A 12606-nucleotide genomic window follows, 5' to 3' on the forward strand; every position below is an offset into this window, starting at 1 on the left:
GGGAGAACTCTGACCCAGTGACTCCCAGCCGCCACCCATCCCTCACTCACTCTGTACTCTTCTTAACTTGGTCAGGAACAGCTGCCCTGCAGCATCAGATACTTGCAAAGCTCACCAGCATCTCAGGTATAACCACAGCCCGCCCTCCTCAGCCCTGGATGAACATTAGAATGTCCTGAGAAAGCCCAGGTCCCACTCTGGAGGTTCTGGTTTAGAGGCTCTGGGACCTCAGTATTTTTCGAAAGCTCTACAGCTGGTTCTGTTGTGCAGCCAGGATTGAGAAAGCATCCTTGAATTTAGAGATGTGGAACTGATGTCTCCAGTGGCTGTCCATGACCGTACGGGGTAGGGGGTTGTGTGTGCTCACCAGTTTGCCACAGTCCCCACCAGGCCCCTTTCTCATCCCTGGAACCTGGTCGCTGCCAGTATCAGATCTGGAGAGCCGGATATAAAACCCTAGGGCTGCAAACAAGGCATGCATGCATGCTAAGTCACTTCAGTCGTGCAAAGTTGACTCTTTGCAACCCCATGGACTGTAGCCCGCCAGGCTCCTCTGTCCATGGGATTCTCCAGGCAAGAACATTGGAACAGGTTGCCATTCCCTCCTCCAGGGGATTTTCCTGACCCAGGGATCGAAACTGGGTCTCCTGCATTGTGGGCAGATTCTTTACCGTCTGTGCCACCGGGGAAGCCCACAGACAAAGCAGAGGAGGATATTCACACACACACACACACACACACACACACACACACACACACACGACTGTAAACAGTAGTTATTGGTAGCAATTAAGATTAAGAAGGAGAGACTTTACTTTTTCTTTATGCAAATTAGTTCCATTCCATTAGTAATGTGAAACAGTTTGATACCAAGTATTATTTCCCTCTAATAACGATGCCTTTAACACAGCTGTTGACTGTGTGGATCACAATCAACTGTGGAAAATTCTGAAAGAGATGGGAATACCAGACCAGCTGACCTGCCTGTATGCAGGTCAGGAAGCAACAGTTAGAACTGAACATGGAACAACAGACTGGTTCCAAATAGGAAAAGGAGTATGTCAAGGCTGTATATTGTCACCCTGCTTATTTAACTTATATGCAGAGTACATTATGAGAAACGCTGGGCTGGAAGAAGCACAAGCTGGAATCAAGATTGCCAGGAGAAATATCAATAACCTCAGATATGCAGATGACACCACCCTTATGGCAGAAAGTGAAGAGGAACTAAAGAGCCTCTTGATGAAAGTGAAAGTGGAGAGTGAAAAAGTTGGCTTAAAGCTCAACATTCAGAACACGAAGACCATGGCATCTGGTCCCATCTCTTCACGGCAAATAGATGGGGAAACAGTGGAAACAGTGGCCAATTTTATTTTTTGGGGCTCCAAAATCACTGCAGATGGTGATTGCAGCCTTGAAATTAGAAGATGCTTGCTCCTTGGAAGGAAAGTTATGAGCAACCTAGATAGCATATTAAAAAGCAGAGACATTACTTTGTCAACAAAGGTCCATCTAGTCAAGGCTATGGTTTTTCCTGTGGTCATGTATGGATGTGAGAGTTGGACTGTGAAGAAAGCTGAGCACCGAAGAATTGATGCTTTTGAACTGTGGTTTTGGAGAAGACTTGAGAGTCCCCTGGACTGCAAGGAGATCCAACCAGTCCATCCTAAAGGAGATCAGTCCTGGGTGTTGATTGGTAGGACTGATGTTGAAGCTGAAACTCCAATACTTTGGCTACATGATGCAAAGAGCTGACTCATTTGAAAAGACCTTGATGCTGGGAAAGATTGAAGGAGGAGGAGAAGGGGACGACAGAGGATGAGATGGCTGGATGGCATCACCGACTCAATGGACATGGGTTTGGGTGGACTCTGGGAGTTGGTGATGGACAGAGAGGCCTGGCATGCTGCGGTTCGTGGGGTCGCAAAGAGTCGGACATGACTGAGCGACTGAACTGAATAACGATGATGATAAGGTCAATGAAGATGAAGTAGAAAAAAAAAAATTGGAAAACCAAGGTGCTACTCAGCCCTTCATCCCTTTGCTTCCTGTGACCACGGTGACTCACATGACCACATGAAAACAGGCCAAAGTCTCCAAAGATTGTAACTTCCCTGGGTCCAGAAATCACTGGCTGGTTAGGAGCTTGGTGCTTATGTAAGGTCTTATTCAAATAATAACAATCCCGGAGCTGGTATCAGGAAGGGGGAGCTGAACATTCACATTTGTAATCTTACAGCAGTCTGGGAACAACCTGGGAGAGCTGGGCAGGGTTATTACCTTCCTCTTTACACCTAGGGAAACAGGCCTGGACAGATAGGGTAAGGTTGGGATTGAGATGACCCATTGGGTCATAATGACCCAATTGAATTTTGGGGGCAGAGTTTTTAATGGCAGAGTCGGGCTTGTTCCCAGGACTGTTGATTTGCCACCCCTGAGTCTCGCCCCATCTCCAAAGGCATCTACCTGGCTCAAACCTAGAACATCTAACTATAATGTAACCTCCCCAGCATGACTGAATATTCTTGAAGTGGAAGGCTCTTAGGAAAGAGTTCTTGTGTCAAATTTGGAAAAGAGCACCCCAGGGAGAACAAAGACCCCCAGGGTAGGTAGGTTTACACCTGTTCATTTATTTAACACTCACAACCACTTGGGCAGTAAGGATTTATATCTCCATTTTATATATTAGGAAACTGAGGCTTAGAGCAATTCAGTAACTGGTTTGTTTATTAATTGATAGATTCCACACATTTATTGATCACCTACTACATGCCAAACAGTGTTCTAGGTGAACAGTACTATAGTTCACAGCAAGGAAAAGGATGGACAGAAGCTCCCTTGGAACTTGGAGTCCATGGAGATGGGTAATCAACAAATAAATCCTTCTCAATTAGGAGTCATGGGAAACTTCAGTCTGAATCAAGGTGGAAGGTCTTATTACCCACTCTTTCTGATTCTTGGAACCCTTATACTGGTTTTTATATAATGGCAACTGTGTAACTGCCACGTATTACCCACGTCTGTGTGCCAGGATCTCAATTCTCATGTACGCTTCACAATGATATACACAAAATGGGAGGTTTTGTCCTCATTTTATAGATGAGGAAACAGCCTTGGGAAGAGGCCCCTCTCCCAGCCTCATGAATGAAGAGGGAAGGAGAGGGCAGTGCTTAGCTCAGCCGACAAGACTGCTTTTGAAATGATGGCATCTTCGGCATTCCTAAAGGAAACACATAGGTGGCAAGCCAGGTTTTTTTCTTTCTTTTTAGTTAATTTATTTGGCTGTGCTGGGTCTTAGTTGCGGCTCGAGGGATCTTTAATTGCAGCATGTGGGATCTAGTTCCCTGACCAAGGATTGAACCCAGGATCGAATTGCATTGGGAGCATGGTCTTAGCTACTTAACTACCAGGGAGGTCCCGAGCCAGCCTTCTTTGGGCAGAAAAAAGGAGGGGAAAGCACTGTAGAGTTTAGGTTCAAAAGCCTGGTGGTCCCCTTATTGGCTGAGGGGCTTTGGGCAAATACTTCACCATTCTGTGCATCAGTTTCACCCTCTGTGAAATGGGCCACCCCTTCAGGCATGAAATGCATTGTAGCAGGATGCTGGAGAAACCACCACCCATGCGGCCCTGGTCCCCCAGCCAGTGCAAGGAGCCAAGTGTGTAACAGAACTTCAGAGAAGCAGCGGGGCTGCCCCCCAAGACTGAGGACCCCCAGGGTCTTGTCCAGCGAGCCCTGCCCTGCCCCAGGCTCTATCTCGTCCTGGCACGTGCCTGTAAGCACAGATTCCAGATTCAGACAAAACTCGGCAACTAATGCACCATGTTGCTTTGGGCAAATCATTTTGCCTCTCTGACCCTCAGTCTCTTCATCTTTAAAATGGGAATGATCTTCTTCATAGTACGGTTATGAAGATTAAATGAGGGAATGGGTCTGAAAAATTTAGCACAGGCACAGGGCGTCTTTAGAAAATGGCAGCTCACATCACCCTCACTGTTGTTGCTCTGGGTTCCCCTCAGGGACCTCAAGCCTCCAGGAGCCTCCACCCTGGCCTGGCCCCTGACCAGAGTCTCCACTTCGTCTACCCCTGCCCTCTCCTCCTGCCACCGGGACAGAACACAGAAAGTGGATGAAAGGGAATGAATGTCTCTTTGCCCTGGAATTACCTGGTTTAGGTCTGAGGGCTGATCATTAACCAGTCCCTGCTCTCTGATCCCACCGCCTATGAAAGCAGGTGTCTGCTCCCGCCCCTCGCCGGGACTCCTGCCTCCCGACATCCTGCAGAGTAAGGGCAGAGACTCTGGATCTGACGCTGTGTGTGACCTTGGGCAAGCCCCTTCCCCTTCCTGAGTCTCAGGTTTTGCTTCTTCTTTCACATAACTGGCTTTCACACTTTTTTCCCCCTTTGCCACTAAACTCTTGGGGGAGGGGGAAGACTTCTGTGGGAGGCATATTAACAGAAGAGGACAGACTGTAAAGTCAAGCAGACTGGATTCAAAATACCGGAGCTGCTGTTTTGAAACCACGTGACCTTGGGGACTACAATCAACCACTTTTTCAGTTTCTCCCTCCTTTTCCACTCTTCTAAATGAGGTCAATGCTAGTTCCATGTCATTCAAGGGTAAGGCCCTAAGATGAGACCTATTTAGCACGAAGTAAGTGCTCAACAAACATCGGAACAGTTACTTGGAAGCTCAGGGTATAACGTATTATAAAGAGGGAGCAGCTGGGTTGAAATGAGAGAAGGAGCAGAGTTAACTACTTGCTGCCACCCTGCAGTGACTATGAGGCAGTCTCTTGGAGCCCCAGGACTCAGGGGAAACAGTTTGAAAACTGACAAAGCCAATACTGAAAAGTGAAAGTGTTAGTTGCTCAGTTGTGGCCGACTCTTTGTGACCCCACAGACCGTAACCCGTCCAGCTCCTCTGTCCATGGGATTCTCCGGGCAATAATACTGGAGAGGATAGCCATGCACTTCTCCGGGGGATCTTCCCAACCCAGGGATCGAACCTGGTCTCCTGCATTGCAGGCAGATTCTTTACTGTCTGAGCCATTACTAGGCATCTGCTAGGGAATACTCAAGATCTGCACACTGTGGTCCACAGGCTGAATCCTGCCTGCTGCCTGCCAGCTATGGTTTTAAGTGGATGGAAAAAAAATCAGTAGAAGAATAATATTTTGTGATGTAAAAATTATACAAGGTTTTAATTTCAGCACCCACAAGCAAAATATCATTGGACCACAGCCACACCCACTCATTTACATATCATCTATGGATGGTTTCTCCCTGCAAGGGCAGAGTTTGAGTGGTTGTGACAGAGTGGCCAGCAAAAGGTTAAATATGTTACCGTCTTGTCATTTACAGAAAGAGTTTGCTGACCCCTGCCATAGAACATCTCTTCCTGCCCACATGGAAGACTTTGACCTTGTATAGATCACGGCTTTGCCACTTCATCAACAATGTGATTGATTCTGGACATACCATGTCACCTCTCTGAACCTCACCTGTAAAGGACATAACTATTTCTAGCTTTCAGGGCTGTTGTGAAAAGAAAATAAGCAAGACCCTTGACTGCATGACGGAGAAATACCCGTATCACAGTAAGTGAGATTAACTCAGATGGTGTGTGCCTGTGTACTCAGTCACTCAGTCGTGTCCAACTCTGCAACCACAGAGACTGTAGCCCCCAGTCTCCTGGAATTTTCCAGGCAAGAATACTGGTGTGGGTTGCCATGCCCTCCAGGGATCGAATCTATGTCTCCTGCGGCTTCTGCATTGGCAGGCAGATTCTTTACCACTGAGCCTCCTGGGAAGCCAACTTAGATGGTACATGAATCAGAGTTTAGATTTTTAACAGATAGGTAATTATTTTCACGCATATTCGAAAAAATAGCACACACAAGGCTCATGGTTTCATGGATAAGTCTTGTTGTGTTTGTTGGGGTAAATGATCGAAAGGTACTGCAGCAGACCTACCATCTCAGCTCTCAACACACACCTTCCATCTTTGGGTCCCAGGTAGCATCTGTCATCTGCAGCATCCTATTCACATCTCAGCCAGACGGAGTAGGAAGCAGGCAGGGAGGGACCAGAAGCTGCACACACCATTCCTACTCATACCCCATTGGCTAATCGCGATCACATGACCATATCTAACTGCGAAGGAAGCTGAGACATTCAGCCTTTTCTCTGCACAGTCATGTGCCAAGGTGGGGGTTTTATTATTAAAACTGCAAAGGAAGAATTGAGATTGCAATCTCTGCCCTCTTATATATCAATTTAAAAACCTCCTTTTGAAACACATCTGCATAAACATCTGAGTTAAATCTGAGTTAAATTCACCCATTCCAGTCCATCTTAGTTCGCTGATTCCTAGAGTGTTGATGTTCACTCTTGTCATCTCCTGATAGATGGGGAAACAGTGAAAACGGCGGCTGACTTTATTTTTCTGGGCTCTAAAATCACTGCAGATGCTGATTGCAGCCATGAAATTAAAAGACGCTTACTCCTTGGAAGGAAAGTTATGACCAACCTAGACAGCATATTAAAAAGCAGAGGCATTACTTTGCCAACAAAGGTCCATCTAATAAAGGCTATGGTTTTTCGAGTGGTCATGTATGGATGTGAGAGTTGGACTATAAAGAAAGCTGAGTGCCGAAAAATTGATGCTTTTGAACTGTGGTGTTGGAGAAGACTCTTGAGAGTCCCCTGGACTGCAAGGAGATCCAACCAGTTCATCTTAAAGGAGATCAGTCCTGGATGTTCATTGGACTGATGCTAAAGCTGAAACTCCAATACTTTGGCCACCTGATGTGAAGAGCTGACTCATTTGAAAAGACTCTGATGCTGGGAAAGATTGAGGGCAGGAGGAGAAGGGGACGACAGAGGATGAGATGGTTGGATGGCATCACTGACTCAGTGGACATGGGTTTGTGTGGACTCCGGGACTTGGTGATGGACAGGGAGGCCTGGCGTGCTGCAGTTCATGGGGTCACAAAGAGTTGGACACGACTGAGCAACTAAACTGAACTGTGTAAACAAAAAGAAAGACGTTTTAAAGCAGACAGGATATGGCAGCCATTTTGAAATTAGGAAGGGAAGACCAAGGGAATCACAGAGAAGCCAGTGAACAGTCTTGACATCCCTGTGTCTGTGAAATGACCTGGCACTGCCCTTCTCTGACAAGGAAGACAACCCTTTGTTCTTTAAGTCACTTGCAGACAGGCATCCTCTTATCTGCAGCCAAAAGAATTCTCACTGATGCTGCTGATTCCACGGGGAAGAGAGTGGGCTCTGTAGCCAGGCTCCCTGGGTGCAAAGCTGTGCTCTGCCATTTGCGTGCTGTGTGACTCAGAGAAGTCAGTTCTCCTCTCTGAGCCCTCATTTAGTCATTTAAAGATACGGCAGCCACTTGTGTTTTGTCGCCTTTAGAACACAATTTCTGAGATTTAACTGAGTCTAATTCCTCAGCTCACAGTAGGTTCTCATTCTGTGTTGCACGAGGCCACTCTTATTTATTTATTAATTTGGTCCCTTTTATCCCCATTTCCCAATTCCATCCTTTTCAAAGCAACCCCTCTGATGCATTGAATGTGTAGCTTTTCCTTTGTTTATGTTCTTGCAAAATGTTCTGTCTTTTCTAAGTACTTTTAATTTACATAATGGTGTTGTGTTCTCTTGGGTCGGCCCAAACATTTGTTTGCGTTTTTCCATGAGGTGTTACAGGTTTCCCTGATAGTTCAGTTGGTAAAGAATCTGCCTGCAATGCAGGAGACCCCGATTCAGTTGCTGTGTCAGGAAGATACCCTAGAGAAGGGATAGGCTACCCACTCCAGTATCCTTGAGTTTTGGTGTAGCTCAGCTTGTGAAGAATCCACCTGCAATGTGGGAGACATGGGTTCGATACCTGGGTTGGAAAGATCCCCTGGAGAAGGGAAAGGCTACCAACTCCAGTATGCTGGCCTGGAGAATTTCATGGACTGTATAGTCATGGGGTCGCAAAGAGTCGGACACGACTGAGCGACTTTCACTTTCACTTTCACTTTCATAAGGTGTTACAGAAAGCCCAGTGAACTTTTGGGCCAAACCAATATAACTCATTCTGGCTTTCCCAATCACAACTAGGTTTTACGAGATTTATATAAATATGCGTGAATGCTAAGTTGCTTCGGTCGTGTCCGACTCTTTGTGACCCTTTGGACTGTAGCCTGCCAGGCTCCTCTGTCCATGGGATTCTCTAGGCAAGAGTATTGGAGTGGGTTGCCATGCACTCTTCCAGGGGATCTTCTCAACCCAGAGATCAAACCCACATTCCCTGTGGCTCCTGCATTTCAAGCGTATTCTTGACTGTTGAGCCAGTGGAGAAGCCTTATATAACTTTATGTTCCTCTGAATCTTTCCTCCAGAAAGCAGTTTGGTGCTCAGTGAGGGTGCTCTCCACAATCTACCTCCTCCATTACTGGCGGTGGTGGCTGTATCTGAACCCTGGCCTTGACCCATCATACCATAGGGACTGCTGTGCCAAAGATGGTCACATGACATGAGTCTCCTTCTGGACTTTTGGTACTTGCATTCAGGGTTAAATTTCTGCATTCCAGGGTATATGAACCCTTAATTTTATTAAATATTTGCAGAATGCCCTTAGGAAAGGGTGATTGTTCACACTCTGTGGCAGCAAAGAGAGTTCAGTGGCCCCCATTCCTGCCAACATTGGGCACTCTCCAGCCTTCTTATTTTTGCCAATCTCACTGAAGTACATTTCGTTGTTGTTTCCATTTACATAGTACCTACTTCATAAGGGTGTTTTGAGAGGCCAAGGAGGTAATGTACGTAAGGTGTTTAACTCATTGCTTAGTACATAGTAAATGCTCAATAAATGCACTTTTAAAAAAGGTACCGTGGTTTGATTTAGCTGATCTTCAGTTATTCTCATTATTAAACTTGGCGCATAGTAGGTGCTCAATAAGTGCATCCCCTCTGCCTTCGCCGACACCGCTTGATCATCCCCACTCCCACTCTTCCACCCTGGTGGAGTTGCTCCCAGTCCCTTCCCACAGACTCACCCACAGTCTCTTCACTCTCCCAGCTGAGGTCCTTATGAGAATCCCTGTGGCCGAAGAGACTCTTCAAGATGGCATTGGCGATGGGCAGCATCATGGCGGTAGAGGCAGTGTTGCTCAACCACATGGACAGAAACGAGGTGGTCGCCATCATCCCCAGGATGAGCCTGGGAACAGAGGGAGTTAGGGGCAGATCTAGAACCGGGGCCCCTGGTCCCAGTTTGCATCCCACTTGTCTACAGATGCAAAGTCAAGGCCCAGCGAGGATGAGCCAGTGACCAGTGGAAACCAAATCTGCTCAGCATGCTTATTCTAGCTCTTAAGGAAATTGACTAGCTGTAGGTAAGTGAACTGACCTCAGGTACCCAAGGTAAAATAGTTCCAGAGGGGAACCAACCCTAAATTTTCTCTCCTTTGCCCCCAAATCCTCAATAGCACCCATCGCAGAAAAAAAGATGCCTTGACACCAAGATTTTTCACTATTTTACCATAAACAGTCTTTCCAGCCTCCTCTCCCTCGTCCCTTCTTCCCAGGCACCCCTCTCAGGCTCTGCTGAATTTCTCATCAGCCCCCAAACATGCCTACTGATGCCCGGACTGCCTGCCATCACTTGGTCCTTCCCACCAATAGGAATCCAAATTTAGTGGGTTTTTTTCCTTTACATTGAACTCTTAATCCACCTGGAATTTATTTAGATGTATAGACAGCATATTAAAAAGCAGAGACATTACTTTGTCAACAAAGGTCCGTCTAGTCAAGGCTATGGTTTTTCCAGTGGTCATATATGGATGTGAGAGTTGGACTATAAAGAAAGCTGACTGCCAAAGAAATGATGCTTTTGAACTGTGGTGTTGGAGAAGACTCTTGAAAGTCCCTTGGACTGCAAGGAGATCCAACCAGTCCATCCTAAAGGAGATCAGTCCTGGCTATTCACTGGAAGGACTGATGTTGAAGCTGAAACTCCAATACTTTGGCCACCTGATGCAAAGAGCTGATTCATTTGAAAAGACCCCATTGCTGGGAAAAACTGAGGGCAGGAGGAGAAGGAGACGACAGAGGATGAGATGGTTGGATGACATCACTGACTCAATGGACATGAGTTTGGGTAAACTCTGGGAGTTGGTGATGGACAGGGAGGCCTGGTGTGCTGGTTCATGGGGTCGCAAAGAGTCGGACACGACTGAGCGACTAAACTAAACTGATAAAGCAAAGTCAGATCTAAGAAGATTTTTTCTAATGAATCAATTATACCAACATCTACCGTTTATTGAATCCTTCCCTTCCCCACAGATCTAGATTTCTCCCAGATTATTTATTATGTGTTTTAAAAATCTGCTTCTGAACTAGTGTCATACTGTTTTCATTGTTATAACTTTAAAACCTTGAATATTCATTGGAAGGACTGTTACTGAAGCTCCAATACTTTGGGCACCTGATACGAGGAGCCGACTCATTGGAAAAGACCCTGATGCTGGCAGAGATTGAGGGCAGGAGGAGAAAGGGACGACAGAGCTTGAGATAATTGGATGGCATCACCAATTCAATGAACATGAGTTTGGGCAAACTTAGGAGATAGTAAAGGACAAGAGAGCCTGGCATGCAGCAGTCCATGGGGTCTCAAAGAGCTGGGCAAAACTTAGTTTCTGAACAACAACAACAAACTCTAAAATGCGTTTGATAGTAGCCTCAGCCTCTCTTCAGTGTCAGATATAACCTCCTCCAGGAGGAAGTCACCTGGGCGGCATCCAGCTTCTCAGCCTCATTTGCTCCCCACGTGGCAGCCAAGAGGAATTTTTAAAAAATGCCAATCTAGTCATGTCAATCCCCAGCTTAGAATTCTTCAAAGCAGAGATTCATAGACAGAGGGGCCATGGATATAATTCAGGACCGAAATGATGGGAGTAAATGAAGCTCTACTTTACTAACATCTAATATTCCCTCATAGGTTAGTTGGTAAAGAGTCCGCCTGCAAAGCAGGAGACCTGGGTTCAATTCCTGGGTTGGGAAGGAATTCTCTTCCCCTGGAGAAGGGAAAGGCTACCCATTCCAGTATTCTGGCCTGGAGAATTCCATGGGCTATATAGTCCATGGGGTCCCAAAAAGTCAGACACGACTGAGCGACTTTCACTTTCACTTCAATAGAAAATTTCCTTCAGTGATTAATGAAAACAATAAAGTTCAGTATTATTAGAAGGGACTTGGTTACAGCCTCAAAACTACAATTACTAGGCTGTCACTAGATCTCATCGTTTATTGTGTTAATAAAGAAGTTCATATGGTATTCTATCAGAAATTTTTTTTCTATCACAAATTTGTGTGGTTTTGAAACATTATTGGCTGTGATTGTTGTTGTTTTAAGTCCTACATGTGCTTTATGCATTTAAATAACATTACTGGGAAGGACGCCTTAAGATGCAGCAAACTGCAAAAAAAAAAAAAAAAAGAACAACTTCATTTTAAAGGCCATTCAATTCTCTTAAAATGAAAGTCTGAATCCTATCCAGGAGCCCCGAGGCCCCGTAGGAATGGACCCTATCTCCTTGTCTCTCCAAGGCCATCTTTCCATCCACTCCCCACCCACTGGGTCACCTTGGCTGGTAAATAGAAAATCAGGATGACAGAGCCAGTACTTACTGTGCAGACTCTCATATCATTATTTTATAGGCAGAGAGAGGGTAGGTCACTCCCAGAGCAGGAAAGGTAGGATTCAGCCCCAAGTCACCTGAGTCAAACTGCTAACACGGCCCCCCTCTAAAACTACTGGACACGAATCCCTGGGGGGAGGTCTGGGAACCAATGTTTCAACTGACTCCCAAGTGATTCTTGTGTAATTTTGAGAACTGCCCAAGAGCCTAGCACTGTGTCTGGCACACAGAGCGGGGCTCACTAAATATTTGGGGAATGAATGAACAAGTGGATGGTGGGACATGATGAGTTTGTCACTCCGGATGACCAGAGCAGGAAGGGTGGGGTTGGGCTCCGAGAATGGGGTCCCTCTGCCTCCCCACCTCTGGGCTGGACCCCATTACCGGCCTTACCTGGCTGGCTGGACCCCGGTGAGCATCAGGACCTTGAGGGCAATTCTCCGGTGCAGGTTCCACTCCTCGATGGCGCTGGCCATGATCAGACCACTGAGGAAGAGGAAGTTGGTGTCCAGGAAGTACTGGGCGCAGACCTTGTTGGAGGGCAGGATGCCCAAGAAGGGGAAGAGGACGATGGGCAGCAGGGCCGTCACCGAGAGGGGCAGGGCCTCGGTGCACCAGTACACCGCCATGAGCAGGATGACGAACAGGCAGCGACCTTCCTGCAGCGGGGAGATGCAAGCTTAGGAGGGTCAGCAGAGCTTGGGGTGACGGGGACAGAGGAGGTCCTGGCGCAAGGCCCATCCCCGAGGCACATTCCTTGGGGAGGCAGTGGAGAGGGTACGTGCCCAAGGCTCAGACCTTGACCAGGTGGTGTCACCGATCTGAGCCTCATTTTACTCAACTATAAAGTGGGGGAGCCATACCTGTCATTTTATAGGACTGTGCGAAGGTCACGTGAAATA

General features: G+C 46.7%; 1 protein-coding gene across 3 annotated transcripts in view; it reads right to left on the bottom strand.

Moving 5' to 3' along the window:
- The window catches only part of SLC13A3 (solute carrier family 13 member 3), a 57363-nt gene extending 45003 nt beyond the window's left edge, over window positions 1–12360 (bottom strand). For 2 of the 3 annotated variants that reach the window (XM_068987113.1, XM_068987112.1), the window contains exons 1-2: window positions 12098–12348; window positions 9062–9225 (exon numbers count right to left, since the gene is read on the bottom strand). In XM_068987113.1, coding sequence (XP_068843214.1) covers window positions 9062–9225; window positions 12098–12333 — 400 coding nt within the window. In that variant the 5' untranslated portion in view covers window positions 12334–12348. Of the gene's footprint in view, window positions 1–9061; window positions 9226–12097 lie in introns of all 3 variants that reach the window. The other variant, XM_068987114.1, reaches the window with a different exon arrangement.
- Window positions 12361–12606: the final 246 nt, after the last annotated feature.

The sequence above is a fragment of the Capricornis sumatraensis genome, chromosome 15 (genome assembly GCF_032405125.1).
Source record: "Capricornis sumatraensis isolate serow.1 chromosome 15, serow.2, whole genome shotgun sequence".
Classification (NCBI taxonomy): domain Eukaryota; kingdom Metazoa; phylum Chordata; class Mammalia; order Artiodactyla; family Bovidae; genus Capricornis; species Capricornis sumatraensis.